Genomic DNA, 19,215 nt, shown 5'->3' with positions numbered 1-19,215 from the left:
ACTGGGACAAAATCAGAAAGGCAGGACACAAAACAAGATAAAACTAGCAAGAGCTGTTAAGGATGTGAAAACACTATTCTGTAAAAAAAAACCACCCCACCAAAAAACCAACCAAACAAGAGGAAGGACAAAATAAAAAAAGCTCATTTATGTTCAGTGGGAAGGAAGCACCAAGTGAGGCCAGCTATTTAACTTTTATTTGCTTCAGTCCGCAGCCATCTGAGTGTAGGCTCACAGCACTACCACAACTGACAACTGAGTAGAAGCTTTTGCTAGAACAGGGAAAAATAACACATAAGGCAAATTGTTTTAAGACAATCTCAGAGACATCTGCTGCCATCTTTGAGAACCTGTGGAAGACAGACAGGTTTCAGATGGCAAATACCATTCCTCTCTTTATTGAAGGAGATGATGATGGGAGATGGGGAATTATGGATCGGTCAGCCTAATGTCAATTTCCAGAAGGAACTAACAAACAATCCATCTGGTTGTAAGTCCTTAGTGATGCAGTTTGTAGCAGCAAACATAGATTTGTGGGCAAATGATCTTAACCAATATGACTTTTTCTGCGACAGAGTAAAAAGCCATGTGAAACAGCAGATGTCTTGGTCATATTTTCACAAAGAGGGAGGCAAATCTATCCTGTTCAGAACTTTGTTCACAACATTATTAGAGATATCAGAAAGCATTCCAGAGGAGGTCTGGCATTTAGTATTTTCATTAGGATTTTGGTGACATTTGAAATGGTAGAACTGACCCAAAGCAAAGAGTGTAAAAGTCAAGAGAAAATTGTGAAGATCTGAGCTTGGCAGGGAATGAATGAAGGTACAGCTGCAACCTGGGAGAATGAAGGCTGGGCAGGAGTCTTTGCTGTAGCTGGGGCAATCCCACACTACTTGGCCACGTGGGCTGACTAGTATCTAATAATGGCAAAGAAAGAACCCAATTAAGGGAACTCAACTATCTGAGACTGCTTCCTTTTACAAACCCTGCAGAAAACTAACATCTTAGATCTCTACAGTCAAACATGGTTGAGGATGGCACCTAGGTTCACAAGAATGTGGAGAGCTACTGGCACATACAGACTGCTTATCTGCATTGCGTTTCTGGTGAAAATATACTAAAGAAATACACTCTGGTATCTGAAACAGAGGTATGCTATGTAAGGCATATAAAATCATTTTTGACTTCTAGTAAGCATTGATAACTTTGACTGGAATTTTGCACCCTGTTTTGGGCACCCCGCTTTCAAAAGAGGATGTGAACTAATTTGAGTTCAGATAAAAGGACGAGGAGTGCTAAGTAGCCCAGCAGACTTGTTGAGTAGAAACATTACAGAATGTTTTTCTTTCCTAAACAGAACTAAACCAGATTGATGTAACAAATTTTGAATTCTTCCCCCCTTTCCCGCAAACTAATTGTATTCCATGTACATAAGGTATTCAGAAAGAGAGCTGTAAGGCTGGGCACCAAGACAAACTTTACTGTGACACTGCTATAGTCAAACAGACAATGGTTGAGCTGTTATCCCTGAACCCTGAGAAGCTGTGGATTACTTCAAAGACAGCTAAGAAAGAGTAAGGAAACACAACGTGGTCAGTAGTCTTCAAGTGCTGCATAAGGATCTCTGGAAAATGTTAAGGGGTCCACAAATGGGGAAATACTGAGGTATAATAGAACCTGCCATGGAGTGGGGATGGGGAGGATTACTGTATTTATGGGGCAATTTCAGGCCAAAGGGCAGGAGCTCACCGTGCAGTTGTAAAGAATCTTTCTGTCCTAAAACTGTAAGCACCTGCAGCCTCCTGCCCCCCAGAAATTTGTTACAGAATGCCAAGTTCCATTTACAAGGTGTAAATAGTATCGGTGTGTAACATAACCCAATTATTTGATCCATTATTACTACAGTGTAAGAGCAAGACATGAATATTCATAAGCCAAAACAAGAGCCACTGGTGAAGATAAGGCAGAATAACATACACTGTTCCCAAACTGCCCTAGATGAAATACAACCTTTGGAATATTTTTCAGAGATAGGTAGGTAGTACAGCATTTTAAAGTTGCTTGCTGCTTGTCTAGAGAATACTCCTCAGCATATGAATGTAAGAGAAGGGCTGGAGATTTTTGATAAATTTTACTACACATGGAAACCAATTAGGTATTTTGTTCAAATTGAATCTATTATGGCGAGACACCTTATGAAAAATGTCTCTAGCACTGCGCTTCACTTTCTGAGCCACAAACCCGGGTAGTTACATGCCGAATGCAATTTCCCGATTTCGAACTGTCTTTGTTAATTTCTTTTTCAAGTCCTGCCAGATTGTGGTGAGAACAGGCACAAGCATGAAATTAATTTCTTTCGCCTTTCAATGCCTGGAAGTGATGCTTTGACTCTATAAATGAACAAGATGATCTTTTGGGTTAGTAAAGGGAAGAAGAGCCCACATGAGGTCTGGGTGTATCTTTGCCAGCTTAGTTCTGATGAGCAGCCCGGGTGACTGGTAGGCAATAGAGCCATGCCACAGAGCAGCACCACAATAACCTGCATCTCCAACAACACGTCTCTGCTGACAAAGCCTCACAGTTGTAGATCTGGCCTCTACATTGGAAGTAGAAGGCTGGAGATTTACATTGGAACATTAAAATTTTAGGTTCAGCCTTACTGTGAATTACAGTTTGGAACTGGAAGATAGGTGTACAAACCAAGGATAAACACATCTGCATAATTCAGAACATTAATCCAACGGGTTTTCTGGCACATTTTCTTCTGGATTACTAGATCATCTGTTTTATTTAAAACGGTAGGTTTAGAATTTCTTTGGGGAAAGCAAAAACATAGCTCTAAAATATATGCAAAATTAAAAAAAAACCTAACCAAACAACTCAGCAACCCACAAAACTACTTAACTTGCTGGTATAGAGATCTGGGCTTCATTGTACTGGGTGCTTTAAAAACTACGCGCCTCTAAAAAAAAAAAATCTCTGTTTCTGAAGTAAGAAAATATAAAACAAAAGTGTAACAAAATGGAAGAGAGGACTATCACAGATGCCTCTATATTCTTGAGGCCTGCATAATTCTGGAGTAGGTACCCACAATTTAATAAACATGGTGAAATAAACTGACTTTAAATGTTACTTAATGAAACTAAAGCAGCAGATGAAAATCACATACCTGTAATGAGTAGACTCTGTTAGTATGCCCTTGCAGTGTGTGCAGACAGGTCTCTGTCTCTGGATCCCACACTTTGACCATAAAATCATATGCACCACTTACAACCCTTCTGCCATCGTATTGAACGCACCGAACTGCAGCTACGTGGCCCATCAGAACATGTAAACACTGGCCCGTCTCTATGTCCCAAACTCTCAGTGTAGCATCTCGAGACCCACTGACCACTCTGGAGGAACAAGAAAACCCCTCTTGTACTTAGCATTGGACATAAAAGTATTAAAACAATTAAACTTGGGTATAAATCAGTTATGAATTTGGAACATTAGATAGCATTAGTCCCCCAGCCACCAGAGATCTGGTTTGGCATGACATTTTATCGGGGTCGCAAATGACTTGAGTGTTTTTCTTCCTTGCTCTACTCACCTCTCCTCAGGATCTGTCTATTTGATATAATCAGCAATCAGTATTTAAAAAGGCACTTCATTCCTGAACAGCAAAACGATGCCATGAGAAATTATGTGGACTGTTGTATCTATCTGTGAAAGCTTATGAATATGCTGAGCTCCAGCCAGTGCTATGAGCATTCTGTTTTAATGACTGAGTTAACTAATTATAACAATTAAACAAAGAAGATCTTTAGAAGTTTTAGTAAAGTCAGAGTTATTCAGCTTGATTTTTTTTCAGTTTATACTTTTAAAAGCAAGAACAGAAATGAGGAGGAATTAATATTAATGGAATTGATAAAGAAAAAACCTCATCATTCTTCAAAAAAGAAGAAATGCAACCAACAGGCACTCTGTCAACAGCTCCACACGGCAGCCAAGTAAAAGAGCTTTGCCAACATTCGCTGAATCAAGGCCTGGTTTACTATTGCAGAAATTATGGTATAATCAGTTAAAATAAAATACTGCAGTGACGATACTTAAAAAGTCATTCTGTAAAATGAGTAAAAGTTTGTAGCACTGACAAAAAAGAGAAATTATTCAGAGTGTGGGAGACTGGATCACAGTGCAACAAAGAATTAGTTTTGAAATAACGTAGAATGTGACTATAAAGTACATGACTCAATTTTCTGTTCTTTAATTAGTACTCTTACGCTTTTGCTTCTATTAATCATCTCCTCCTGTGTGTTGATTTATGTAGTCTAGTTTGAATGCTTTGCCTGCTTTGTATTTCACTCAGTGCTGGATGAGGTACCCAAGTTTAACAAGCATTTTCTGTGAACACAAGTGTAAATTACAAGGCAAACTGTGGCTGTAGCTCTGGACGAAGCCTCACCTTTTCTCATGGAGATGCATGCAACGCACAGTGGAGGTGTGTCCGTACAAGGTGTGTATGCATTCTCCAGTCTCAGCATTCCAGACTTTCAACGTTCGGTCTGTAGACCCACTGATGATGATATTGTCCCTCATCTGTGATGACCAGACTCCGCCTGTGTGCCCAACCAGCGTTCTCAAACACTGAAAAGAAATATTTTGCTTAGTTACCCTTCCGAGAGAGTTGAATGGCAACTTAAGAAAAAGTAATCTAGGAGGTAACAGTAGCCTCTCATAGCAAGAGACAGAAGACCCCTGGAGACTGCTTTGTGGTTGAACAAAAAAATCCCACATCTTAGAAAATACTCATCAAATTTCTCTCTCCGTTGTCGCTGCTTTGACTATAAGGAATTTTCCCTATAATCTTCTCCTTGATAAACTAAACTGTCTTTCCAAATTTCTCAATAACAGGGCATGTTTTACAGCCTTGAGTCATTCTCCCAGCATTTTTCTGAGTCACTGCAGGTTTTCCAATAGCTTTTTGAAGCTAACTGTTAGATCTGGAGAAAGCATTCACTTAGTTGTTTTGCCACCAATTTATAAACTGTATACTCTTAATGTATTTTTGTTTGTTTATCCAAGAAACATCGTGCTCTGTAAGCCATAGCTACAGCATCTATACTGCAAAATCACGTTTCAAACCTTTTTCAGACTTTACTGTTGCCCGGGAGCGAATCCCACACTACATAAGCACAGCCCACCTTCTTTGATCCCAAATGTATGACAAGATTTCTCACCATGTGGAGACAGTGTTTGCTCACACCCACTTCTATACAACCTCCGTCACTCTGGGACAATGACTTGTCTCTGTCTCTCAGCCTGTATTCCTTACAAGTAATGACTATATGTGCTTTCTCACCAGGCAGCAATAAGTGCTAATTAGCACAGACAAGAAGAGATCCTTGCAAGACCCCTCTAGAAAGATACTCCATGAAGATTCTGCATTTACATTAACAACATGAGCTCTATAATTACCCACTTTCTAACCCATTTAAATGCGTGCCATGTTGATTTTTGCATTGCTCTCTTTTCTTCAATCGTGTCATGGGGATACAGTCGTGCAGTGCACACAGCCATCTATTTCTGCACTATTATTTTTATCAGTCAAACCTGTAACTGCATGAGAAAAGAGGTCAAGACAGTTTGATGATCTCTTTTTCTGTAATCTGATGCTAAGTGGCATTAATTGCCATGGCCATCCTTTAACTGTTAGTTGACTCCTCTTGATATAGTCCAATATTTTTTATCTGAGATCATGTATCCTAAATACCCAGTCTTTCAGTTTACTCCATTTAAATATTGCCACATTTTAGCTTTCTGGCCAGCCCTTGGATCATCTCCTTGTGCTCATACTCTTTGAAAAAACACCGATTTTACCCCACAGGTTACTTCTTAGAAAAAAAATCATCAAATACAAATTATCTACATCAACTGTAAAAAGAAAAACCATAACTTTGGTAGCTGTTGTTTAACATCCTTGTGAGTTTCTGCTGAAATGAAGTCTTCTATTATCACTGCACACTGTACTTCCATCACGTGACTTTTCTCCCAAACTATTTTTTCTGCCTCAGTGATAGTATACCAATTTCTGTTGTTAATATCCCATTCTTTCTAACATCCTTGAAAATGCCTTGCTTTTTTGCTATATGTAGATTTCCTGTTCTTTAACATTTTTTACCAGTCTTCTGCGATTCCTGGCTCCTAGCTTAATTCACTGCTATCAAATCCATCTTTTTCAGTTCATAGCTGTTATTCACTTTTACAGTTCCTGTTTTTTTTTTTTTTTAACTTTCAACCAATTTGCTCATATTTTAAGAAATCATCCTTCTAAAGCAGTAAGAACACAGAATCCTTATTTTGGGCATTACATCTGTCAAGGGAATTATTTAGTCATGTTCATTTGCACAAATCAACCTTTAGGGTTTATTTTATTAATTCTTCAGCATCAGTAAGCATGAGGGCTGATACAGCACTCTTCCATCTTTCACATACAACTTCTGGCGCTTACAAAGGTTTGGGGTAAATAGTCACACTAGGATTTGTAATTACTTTCAAAAAATTACTGAACAGAAACTGTTAGGTCATGCTTCTATGATCAACTTTATATATTTAAAGGAACATTATGCTTTTGAAAGGGTGGTATGTACAAAGGAAGTATTTTTCATTTGAGTTTAGGCTGTCCTTTTCAATTAAAAAATGTAAATTTCAATATGGGTTCCTTCATTAGACAGTTTGTTGTAGGGAAGCCAACAGAGGCAGGGTGAGGCTGCCTATTGATTTTAATTTTTAATTCCCCGCAGTAGTATTTACAATCCTTTCAAGGATCTTCTAGGCATGCAAAGACAAATGCTTAATACTTTCAGCGTCAACATTATGAAGTGGGTACCTTTTACATCTTAAACACGTTATCCTCAACAGCTATCCTGTTGTTCACGTAACTATATCATTAAAACAAAGCTATGTACACACAATACTAGTCTAGGAGGAAAAAGTACTGTTTCCCTGAGGCCTTTTCTACATCCTTGAAGCATGGTCAGTCAGTCACCTTAAAAAAACAAAAAAATCTGTGTGCCGAGTAGCTGTGATGTTCTAACATGAGTGAAATGTTCAGTACTGTCTTTTTGATAGCACATATTGTTTTGCTTCTCTAAGCCAAAATTAAATTATTGAAGCTTATTAAATTCCTGCCTGAGCTGGATCTAATTTAGTAGGAAATATTTAAACCTAAAGCAAGTTACTTTTTTTTTTTTGGTGGCTCAGCAATATAGTAGCTTAGAAAGAAAAACAAACTCTGTATTTGAAATCAGAGCCAGCAGAATGAACACCCCATTTCAATAACTTGAAAACAACAGAAAGAATGCTAGAAGGCAAGTAAGAAAGGGAGATCCAGAGGGGTAAAAGCAGGCTGAATTAAACTTTAAGGAAGATAAAGTAAGATATCTGTCCAAATTCTTTAGAATCCATGTCACAAAAGACTCCACAAGAATAGCAGAATTGCCAGGAGAACAAGGATATATGCCAATGGTAACATGAGCAGCATTGCAAGTTCACGTCAAGGTGACTTTTTTGAACTACACTAGTTTCTGTGTAGGAAAAGATGACCCAAATGTTTACTGGTCCTTTTTCCGATTCTTGCAGCAGACGGCACTGAAGACCACCCTGCGCTGCGGTCTGACGACACAGCAGCATTCCTGACACACCAGTGCTCTACCTGTAGCTCCTTTCCTAAGGCGTTCAGCAACATAACCGACCGACGTACCTTGCCTGTAACTGCTGACCACACTTTCAGTGTGTTGTCATCAGAGCCGCTCACTATTCGGTTCCCACAGAACTGAAGGCATGTGATCACGTGGTCATCATGGCCTTTGAGCACCTGACAATAAAGAACATAAAAACATACAGTCACAATTTAACGCAGGAGATTAGAGAGAAGCAGGAGAAACAAAGTGCTCTTCTGATTCATAAATTATAAAATGCTAGAGTTGGTTCAATAATAATAAGGCCCCTTAATCCTGTATGTCAAGTCTAATTTACCGCCAGCTGGGACCAAATAAGGTATTTTCCTTCTTCCATGGAGCGATGCTGCATTGCTTAGCAAGCATACTACAGTTATTGTAAGCCTCCTAAAATTACCAGGAAAAAATCATTAATAAAAGTAGGCTGAATTAGTAACTGGACATTGCTCAATTCCTCTGCAGTTATTCCATCTCTTTATTTTTTTAGTTGAGTTACTTTTACCTTTTACGAGTTGTTTCAATTTTGAACAAAAAGGATGGGGTTGTATCATGTGCTGTATATTTGTATTTCAGTGGTCAAGGCTGACTTTTTTTTTTTCTTTACCAGCTAAGCACTGTAATCTATTAAATGCCAGACAGCACCAAAGTCAAAAACTACAAAACTATCAACTCAATTAAACACAAACAAAAGCGGTAATTTAACATGCTGGAAACGTGCATTGCAATGTTGCTTTATAGAGGTGGGATTTTCAATGCTTGATTTGGGAAAAACTGCAATTCAGTATATTTTGCTGCCATACAGCAAAAAAATCCTTATCAGAATACATAGGATGAGGAATTTTTTATTAAAGATATCTGAACAGTTTTCAAGAGGTTCATTGAAATGAAATGGGCATTTGGATAAGGCCTGAGGCTGTAATTTTAATAATAATTCCAAGATAACTTGATGTAGTGCATCAGGGCAAGAAATACAGAGCTGTTGCCAGAGATGTACATAAGTCACGGCCAAATAAGCAGCATGATAGGTTTTCCATGGGAATTTTTTTGTTCTTATTTTTACTATTTTGTTGTACAGGAATCAAGAAAACAGGCCAATTGCCTTAAAACCTTAAAAGGCTGTGAATATGGCTTTTCTTCCTGTTTCTGACTGCTTGTTCAATACCAGGTTTGGTTAGACAGTGGCTATTTTATTTTACAAAACGTTTGGAGTATTCCTTCATATCTTCATATTGGAAAAGATGCAATGATAACTTAAATAATTTTAATATTTTAAAAAACAACAAAAAAATCTTAACACAGAATGAAGTTACTGTCTTGTGCTGCTCCATTTAGAAGATGATGTATAAAAATAAAGCATGGAATGATCACAAAATAGTTGTATTTTTATGTTGTGACATGGCCCAGCTCTACAAATACATACATACATATATGTATTTATATATAGTATATATTTGTGCGTATGTTTCATTTTAAATACAAGTATTTCCAACCAAGTTTCTGAGATTATCTGTCTCAAAGAGACTGGCATATTTATAGGAATTCATAAAATTATAGAAATTTTTAGAACAGCAGTGAAAGAATTCTGCTGTATGTAGAATCACATTTTGATTTGCTAATACGGTGCTCAGAAAATAATCTAAACCCAGGGTAAGCTAAAATACAAATTACTTTTTTTCTGTAACAATACATTGCTTTTTGTTCATGGATAGTCTGGCTTGTCTGAAGAAAAAAACCTACGAGTTGAACCTGCTTTGTTCATGGCACCATGCGCACAGCTCAGAAACTCACCTTAGGCGATTTAAGTTCTCCTCGTCGCCAGTTGGTATCAATCCTGTGTTGTCTAATGTAGGCGCTTTTCCACGGACTGTGTATAAAGCCTGGTTTTATTACTTTCCTCCTCTTGATGTGTAATGGTTCATCAATCCCTAAAATGAATTTTTAAAAAAGGGGGGAGGGGGAGAGATGAGGCCACTCCGAAGAAAACAACTTCTCTCCCTCCCAAACCTTTACAGTGATCTCTGACATTAAATACTGCACTGACGTAACAACCTCCCGCACGCCAATATTTGCACTGTGTGTCAGTGACACCGCCCTGCTCCTCAGCTCTTTACACTCCATCTTTCCTTGTCGCTTAAGCATAATCATTACCGTCATCATGGCTGAAAACACTCTAGTTCATCATTCCTTGCTGGCAACCTACTAGCTTGGTTTCAGATCCCCCTTTCTGAGGCAAGGTAGCAGATTATTGCCTTTGTCGCATGGGTATTGTCCAACAAACTCTATAACCACTCGCACGCTCATTTTGGAACCCTTCAAAAAGTAAACCTCTCTGTCTGCAGTCCTCCTCTCTGGTCACCCATCTTCATTACCTTTAAGGTCACTGTGACTCTTTATATTAGTGAGCTTTTAGTTCTTTTCTTGATTTCAATGGCTGTGTGCTTTTGGCATTGTCCTCTCCTGGCTGGAATTTAAGCATAGCCACGCCCCTTCTGAACTGACACTTAAGTGGTAGTGCTTTGTTCTAGCCTTGCTACTACAGATAAATTTATTTTTTTTTTAACAATTCTCTCACCCATCTCTCCTTTCTATGCAGCTCCTCTCTCCGCTGCATCTCATTACTAGCAGGAGTCTTGTCTCTTCCCAGTATGTGGATTTCACTCTTCTGCTGTTAGCCTCTTCTTTGCTGTCTCTATCTGTAAGTCTTGAACCGACTGCTCCTTCATATTGCTCAGCACCTCACTAAGTCTAACCAGTCTACAACACTGTTTTGTTTGTCTGTGCGCTCACACCTGGCCATATTTATTTTTACTTCTAAGCTCACAAATGTAGGCTCGCTCCCCTTTCAATCTTCTCGTTTTTTCTTATTCTGTCCTCCTAATACATTTTCACTGAAATTTGTGAGAATCTCTAGTGAAGATTTAAGAGGTCAGACACCTTGTTTCCATTGCGAAAGAAAACTAATTAATTTAGATGCCTTTACAAATAGCCAGCTACATTCACATTGTCATGTTTTATAAAGCCTTTCCATCGACCTCTCAAGTCCTTGTCTCCATACTCCGAGGCAGCCTGGACAGGTCCCTGTGTCGAAGAGGGATACTGCTCTGAGATCACATGCATGCGCTCTGCCCCGAAGAACAGACGCCTTGTTCATATAATTATCCTTAAAAATAAAAGCTTACATTCTTCATGTGCTCAAATATGTGGCTACTTTCCTGGGACCCTTTTTTGCCCATTCATATTACTGCTGAACCACCGTATCTTCTTGATTTGGCACAAGCAGGTGATGTCCATGTGGCTTATGGATTGTGTGTCCCTCTCTAAGCAATCCAGTTAGCACCCTCTCCCCCTACCACGTGCCATTTCTCTATTAATTCTCCTACAAATGACGTGAAATTACAGTACCCCTTCTGCCTGGTCACCGAAACAGTTTCTCCTCCATGTTCTTTACAAATTGCAAGACCATACTCCTATCATTTTTACATCTCAGCTCTTACTTACTTTGGCTGTATTTTGAATAAAAATAATCCTTAAAAAGCAAAAATAATTCTATTTTAAAAACACACACACCTGGTATACTTTATAAAAAAGGATGTTCAAACTTAGCTCTAGTTTCATTTCTAGTACTCCATGGATTATTTCTGCTTCCTACTTTCAACAGAGATACATACCACGTAGCTCAAAGCATCACTAGCAGTAAATTTGAAGTCACACGAATTGGTGTCGTAAAACTTTAAGCTTATCATGTAAATGAACTGCATTTTTACGACAGCACTACTTTGACCATTACATCCATCTTTTTTCTCAGCCTTACCCTCCTCTTTGCATTTCTCTCTCCAGAGAAGATTATCTTCAGCCAGAATTCTCCAGTAACGACATGTCTGGGCTGCCTGCAGAAGGTCCCTGGGTTCCAGGAATGACAGCACATACAGTGCCAGCTGGAAAAAAGAAAACGAAAGTGTATTTTCTGCATTGCTTTTGAAAGGAAAAGTGAAGTAACTCCAAGTATTATCACACATCAGGGGCTGAAATCCAGAAAATTGAAACAATAAGTTATTAAACAATCTCAGAAACTTAAGAGCTACAGTTTATTCCAGTGGGCACGTGAAAGTATAACAATCACCTTAAGTAACTAAATCCATACAGATCCCATCAGAAATGATTCTTGCATTTGCAAGAAAGTATAGGTCAGCTGAAATCACCATTATCTTTTTAAAAAATGTAACCCACATCATTACTTTGAATCATTAAAAGAATTATTACTAAAATAATTATGTCTATGTTATTTTAGCTAACAAGTATACCAAAAGTTAATCTGAGAGTTTAACTGTAAAGTACAACACTCGCCACATGCGCAAATGGGAAAGTGTGTTGTGATCAATAATGTCCCTCAGTAAGCCTAAATACAGAAAAAGTAAATGCTACATTCACTTGAGTTCAAAAGCACTTGGCAGCTGTAGGAAATGCAGCATATGCACCACGCATTTTCTGATTAGAATGCAAACACACTCCCCTAAGTGGCGTTACAGAGTTTTACTGTCCGGGATGCAGAAGGATTGAAATACGCCACTTCGATACTGTACACAGTGTGTTATCACAAACATATGGGAAATCCCAATGAGCACCAGAAGATGAACTTTTCCATGTGAAAAAATTGAAGGTATTGGGAAAATTCAGACCTCAGTTGACTGAACTCAGCCATATAAAGACCATGATAAAACCCCCAAAATCTCCACAAGTATCTTCAGATGTACTCAAGTCCTAAACAGGGACAGCACAATCAAACACAATCCAAAATACAGGGACAGCTATCATTAAGGGTATGATGACCAAGTGCAGCTTTTCTACTTGACAGCAACAATGCACCTCCTCAGTCATGGAAAATAAAAGTTTAAGATGCAGGAAAGTCCCTTCCATGGCTAAAAACTCTGCAGAAAGAACAATATTGATAAAAAGTGATGCAGAGAACTACTTACACGCTGAAGCAGTGGGAGTTTGTCAGTAACTAATAGGATGCAAAAGTTGTCAGGGAAATCAGATCATCCACTTTTTTACTTCTGCCTGACATATCTTTTTGTGTTTAGGATTTTTAATTTAATTTTTAGCTGAAGTTATGATGTATATAAATAGAACCTGCCCTTCAAAACAGCACAGACTGAAATTCGGTAAGGAAGGCATAACCGTAGACTGTTGACCTCAGCAGATTTTTGACCTTATTATGTGAGAAACATTTACTTTCAGTAACCTAGACCAGCCAGTGACTGAGCAGGAAATAAAAATTCAGTACACCAGAACTGTTTGCGTTTTGACTGCACACACACCTGTTTTGCAAGTCATTCCCTGCAGCTCACACTGAGCACGCAGGACTCCACATTTGAGGGACCTGTGTCTTTAAGTTATGCATTAGATCCTGTATGCACCCCAAGCCATAAGGCTGAGGAATCTTCCTTCAGTCCCTACACAGGAAGTCAGCATTTAGGACCTGGTGTAAGGTTCTCTATTACAAGAGCAACAACCGTACCCATCCTTTTAGACTTTCTGTCTTAATTCCTGGCATGTAAAATTACTTAAGAAGTGCTGTTTCCTAACACACATCAGATAGTCCTGCACGTGGCAAGACTCTCACATGAGAGATCCTCTCCATTTTTGCTGGATGTTCCTTAACTGACAGCAGAGTTTGTTTAAGTATCACTTGTCCTATCTATACAGATATGGACACTTGCTAAGATGGTGGTAATTAAAACCTGTGAGCCGACTGATTCTAAAACTGGTTACATATGGGTGACATTTATTTTAGACTATATTTATCTAAATAGTCATCAAGGGTCAACACAGCCCACAGTTGACTTTAAGATTAGCAGTGCATAAATGACGTCCCTTTGTCTCAGCTCATGGATCTACTTATAAGAAAACTTCAGGTAGCAAAGATCTGACCTTTGACTCAACTGTATTTACAACCCCTCTCTGCTGTAGTGTTAGTGATACCCAATAATAAGCAGTCTCTCGCCTTTTTCTTCACTCACACACATAGCACCGACAAAATTTCTGTGGCTGATTTCAGCAAAACTCCTAATCTGTGGGTTTCTAGACCTGTTTTTCACAAACAAGTAACTTCAATAATTATTTCTAAAGTCTCAGCAAGAAAACAGGAGTATTCATTTCAGATTAATTGTTTGACTGCAGGTTTCCTCAGGAGGAAAGCAAACATTTTCTTGGTTATTCAGCTATTAAGTTGCCGTCATTGCTTTGCTGAAAATGTTTCTGAAGAAAAGCCCTCCTGTCCCAATCACGTCCTTGTTCTGGTTAGGTAATAAAACCACTGCCCTGCATCCAACAGCACTGGAGATAGCCACAGATGTTAACGCGGAGCGACAGCTCAAGAGAGCGTGTTTTCACAGGATGCTGCCTTTGACAAGGAAGCCGGCTGACAGAACTACTGACCCTAAAAACTTGTTCTTGCCCCCACAGCTCAGTTCGTCACCCCCCACTGCAGCCAGCGTAAGGGAACAGCGTCACTTAGGAGATCTGGGTGAAGAATGATGAGAGGAGATGGTGGAGCTAGCTCGATGGGTTCTTCTGTTTAACTTGGTTAATTTTGGTGGCAGGGATTGGGGGTTAGGAAGCAAAAATTACTTAAGCCAGCTTCACTGGGGAAGTCAGCCTTTCATGAAGCTAAGCACTTGACAGTATTCTGGTTTCAAGAGGCAAGAGAAAACACTAAAAATAAACAAATTAAACACAAGTACTTTACAATGGAGTCAAGAAACATAAGTGAGAAAGAAAGTTTTACAGCTAAATAGCTTATCTTTTCTGTGAATAAATTGCTAAAATGGAAATAACAACAACTAGTTACAGCATAACTAGATCACTGGTGGTACTTGAATTAAGTTTTGCCACTAAATCATGCAAAGACAAGTGAGCTGTGAATTACTGTTATCAATTCTGTATTAAATTTCCAGACTTAATAGATGCGGAAGTGGCAAAGAATCTCCTGTCTTCTCAAAATATAAAGTCGTGCTGCCCTCCTCCGCCTCTGAACTAAGGCTGCTTTGGGCAGCTTCTCTAGAAAGACAGCAACCATGTAGAGGTCTTACTGAACTCCTCTCCTCCCGCAGTGCCCTCTCCATTTATGGAGAAAGCTGCCACAGGAAGTGCTCTGTAAATACTAACCTCATGTCGTGTGTACTAAGTTAATGCTCCTCACATAAACTGCTTCCAACCCTTACAAATGCCAACCAGCAAGGGAAGGCTGTGACACTTCCTGACTCACAAAGATATGACGGTATATAAAAGGAAGGAAGAGTCTTGTCATCTAAGTATTCAAAAATGATCCGGATATACACCAGAAAAAATGTCAAGAAATAGAGATACAGAACAATTTTCAGGTAATAAAACCACGTTAAACACAGCAACCAAATACTAGCACCAGAACATCTTTTTGGAACTTGCTTTGTAATGTGGTAGTAACTTAAGGCTTAGAAAGACTTCATCCCTCATGAAAATTTTCACATGGAAAACCCAACATGCAGTAGATCTGGCAAAAGAAAGTAGACTTCCTCCCCGCTCCAAATAACAAAACAATTTCCAATTCCCTAAAATCCATCAAGGTCAGAAGTACCATTTCTAAAATAACTAAAATACATTCAGTTAGTAATTGTTTATAATCTTTCATATCCACCCTCATGTTCTAGTTGCAAGGACATCCAGAATTACTCTCCTGTGCACAGCATTTAGTTACACATGCTGAAAAGCACAAATGCTGAAATCTAAATCTTAGTTTCTCTTTAACCTGATACAACCTGATCTGATTTGCAGTAAAGGATTTACTGTAAGATACCTGCTTAATTAGGGTTTGGCTTTATCCTTAGTGAGAAGTGCCTTTCTGGGTTTACTTCTGAGTTTTTTGGTAGAGATTTTAGGGGTCAGTTTATTTAAAGTAAATTCAAAGATAATATTTCTAAAACCCCCACCAGTTGAAGCGTTAAACAATAATGCTTATACTTAACAGAATAATGCGCAGAAAGGTCTTGCATCCGGAGGGAATTTTTGTGTGTGTGTGCCCTGACAGAATTATTTCTCAACGAAAAAGCCCAATCAGCCCAATTAAGATAGAGAGCTATTTTTAAAGCTACTGGGATTTTGTTTAAAGGAGTTACCTCTATTTCCAGGTATTTAAATGCCTATCAAGAGATAAAGGTATGTTAATCTGAAATTACAGTAGCCCTGTTATGGCAGTGTACCAAACTGTGGACCTCTAACATCAGTTCACATCGCTGCGCTGGCAAAACTGAATGCCATAATTAGCGTGGAAGTTTTTAAAAGGTGGCAGCTGATGCACTGCTCAGTCCAGTATTAACCTCTATTTCTCACCTCTTTTGGGAGCAAGGAAATGAAGTCTCTTTGAAACTGGGGCTCTATCACTTGCATCATGTGTTTTACTTGTGTTGGTTCACAACTATCAATCAGTTCATCTAAAGCAAGTAATTTCTCTGGTCCACTCCAGCTCTGCAAGACAAAAAAGGAAGAAACAGTAAGTTTAGTTTAATACACTAGTTGGGTCTATGTTAGTAAATGCCGTTGCTTTGCCAATAAGGCAAGTTAAGTTTCCTTGTTGAGCTATATACAAGCGTGTAAATAGCGTATGAAAAACCAGGAAGATAAATGCTCATGTTAATTACACAAAAATGAGAAGTTAATCAACACAAAATATTGAAAATTACTACATTGATTCATAAGCTAAGAAAGGATTTGTTATACACACACATACAGATTAGCAATTAAATAGATAATAATATCTAATAATAATAATTAATTTAATTAAGCTTCTTTTGAAGTTCATGAAATCTACACACACATCACTGACAATGAAGGTGTTGCAACAGAACATGCTCCCTCTCAGTCTTTCTCCATTGTGCATTCAAGTGAGATGATAACTTTTAACCTTTATGTTTCATCTGGCAGACCAGAAATTTTAAATGGAACGAGACGAAAGGAAAGAAAGAAACTTTTTCTAAAAGTACATTAGCTTCCTGCCTGCTTATTACTACGGTATGTCCCTAAGTGAAAATGCTGTAATTTCTGAGTCCTGGCTATAAACCAACATATATATTGTAAGTATCAATTTACACTTGAATAAACAGGGAATTTTGATTGGTAATTTTCTTACTTCACATTTTTACTAATGGGCACCATAAAAATTGAGTATTTTAATAAGGCACTCATCTGAGAGCACAGCAGATTAGCAGCATCATTTGTGGAAAAAAATTAATAACTGAATATATTGCACATCTGAAAAGCATGTCTTAAACTCATCTGTGCTCATCAAAGAGTTTTGATTTGTTATGTGAAAACAATTTAAAGAAAAAAGTAATTTCTACAGGAAAAAACAACAGCCACCACTAACTGATTTAGCAACAGAATTAGAGCATGAATAAAGCCTTAGAGAGGAGAGAAAATGAGACATCACAGTTTTTGAGAGCAGATTCACATTCATATTCTTGAGTGTCTTCTAGAGTGACATTTACAAGTAAATTAGCACATACAAATGATATTACAGTTATGGTAAGAGGCTAACTGAAATTAAAAAAACAAGGCAAGATACCTTACAATTAAGATTTCTGTATTAATCTGCCATGTATCTCAGGACCTTTATTACTCATGCTCTGAATTTCTGTTCTCTGGATTTCATTCTGACAATTAACTCCGGTCTCCACAATACTACCATGTTTTTGTATTGTGAGGTTTCTGCAGAACAACGAGGCAAGGGAAGAAGGTGGAATTTCGGAAAGTGAATTCAAAGCAGATAAATACCCTGCTTTACTCGATGTAGAAAGATCATGTTGCATCATTTCTCCCTAATTAAAATGTCAAAATACTTGGGATGTCAAGAAAAGTATCATGTACCCACATGACAACGCACCTGACTTTCAGGTGACCCCATTCCATCAGGGCAGCGAGAGCAGCTTCGAGCTGCCTTAATTACGGAGCAAGCACTTGCCCGGGCAGTTGTGGGAGAGCGGGCAGTGGGCAGCAGGTCCCTCACCCCATTTAGGTGCTCTCACTCTACAGCAAACAGGCGGCAGGTACTGGAGAGCCTGCCCTAACAGAGGAGGGGAGGAAGTTCCTCTGACCTGGGTCTTTCCACACACTGGTGGCAACTGGTAAGATCATCTCAGCTGGCAAGAAAATATTCCCCATCCATGTGTGTGTATACTGAGATTGTCACCACATGAGATGAGCGTTTCCATGTCTCATATTCAATACCTCAGACTATTAAGAAGAAGCAAGAATTTCTCAGCAGAAATTGCAGCAGTGCTGTTATAAACAGCTTTCATTATAAATTTCTTTCAATAGAAACATTTGCATCACAGAGCAGTTCTCCATAAATCACACACTGAAGAACTGTTTATTTTACCAACTTTCCAACTGCTGTTTGTTTCACTAACCCAGAGCTTAGCTGGTGTTAGGTACAAACGTTTGTGATCTTTAATCTCATCTGTCAGCCGTGTTTGAATTTAGAATTAAAAAAAGGAGAAGTAATACCTGTGCTACTTCCTTATAATACAAATTTCCAAGGTCAGTCTACCCTTAATTTATAAACAGCTACACGTATTAAATTAGAACAACTCAATCTGAAAAGCATTGTTTTTTGCTGTGGCAATCATTGCTAGCAGTTATGTACGTATTATTAATAATTGCACTATACATTATCTTAATCTGTAACTCTCCTATACTTAGACGTTTCTGTTTTTAAAATACAATACAGCTCTGAACAGAAGAGGGAAAAGATTCAAGAATGGGAAAAAGGTGCTAATGAATAAAAGCATCTTTCATCTGTCCATTCACCATCACGGGTTGGCTACAGGCAGCTTCCTAGAGCTCTTTTCAAGCAATCAGCTGCTACAAAATGTTTTCTCTAGGACACTGTCCCCTTAGTCTTTCACTTAAGCAAACAAACCTCCAGCTACAGTCGGTAAGGTGTCTCTGAGGAAAATGTTTGGCATGGAAAACTGGGATGAAGCCTTGTCAGATGAACACAACTGTGCATTAACGAAGGCAAGACTAGTAAATTACTGCTTCTGGGCCCCACAGCTTGATCCGTTTGCAAAAGTTGCATGTAGCGCATTGAGCAGAAAGGGTAAGAAATAAGTTTGTGGCTTTGATGAGAAACAACAGTGAACAAAATGTCGCAGAAGAGAAAAAAAAAAGTAAATGTGTGCCAAACAGTTTGCAAAGTTTCAAACGTTGTAGATTGCCAGAGACTTCTGAGACATATGGTGTAGTGTCCAAATACCTTGGATTTCTAACCAGGTGATTCCCTTTCAAATAGAAGATCCCTGTAAATAATATACTTTATCTTTAAAATGCGTTTAATTTGTTTTCCTTGTCTTCAAAACCCAAGTTTAATTTTAATGTAAAATGAAAGCTTTTGTAATGGGCAGGGGTTCCCCTAGAAAAGGTAACTCCAGGATTCATTCACATACCCCTTGGAAAG

At 38.5% G+C, this 19,215-nt stretch overlaps 1 protein-coding gene across 4 annotated transcripts in view; it reads right to left on the bottom strand.

Moving 5' to 3' along the window:
• FBXW7 (F-box and WD repeat domain containing 7) overlaps window positions 1-19,215 on the bottom strand; it is a 190,934-nt gene that overhangs the window by 4,311 nt on the left and 167,408 nt on the right. For all 4 annotated transcript variants that reach the window (XM_074866670.1, XM_074866673.1, XM_074866672.1 and 1 more), the window contains 6 exons: window positions 16,092-16,226; window positions 11,536-11,659; window positions 9,513-9,649; window positions 7,748-7,861; window positions 4,451-4,632; window positions 3,173-3,398 (listed from right to left, as the gene is read on the bottom strand). In XM_074866670.1, the coding sequence (XP_074722771.1) occupies window positions 3,173-3,398; window positions 4,451-4,632; window positions 7,748-7,861; window positions 9,513-9,649; window positions 11,536-11,659; window positions 16,092-16,226 (918 nt within the window). The remainder of the gene's footprint in view (window positions 1-3,172; window positions 3,399-4,450; window positions 4,633-7,747; window positions 7,862-9,512; window positions 9,650-11,535; window positions 11,660-16,091; window positions 16,227-19,215) is intronic.

The sequence above is a fragment of the Strix uralensis genome, chromosome 4 (genome assembly GCF_047716275.1).
Source record: "Strix uralensis isolate ZFMK-TIS-50842 chromosome 4, bStrUra1, whole genome shotgun sequence".
Lineage (NCBI taxonomy): Eukaryota > Metazoa > Chordata > Aves > Strigiformes > Strigidae > Strix > Strix uralensis.
This window is presented reverse-complemented; position numbering and strand designations above follow the sequence as displayed.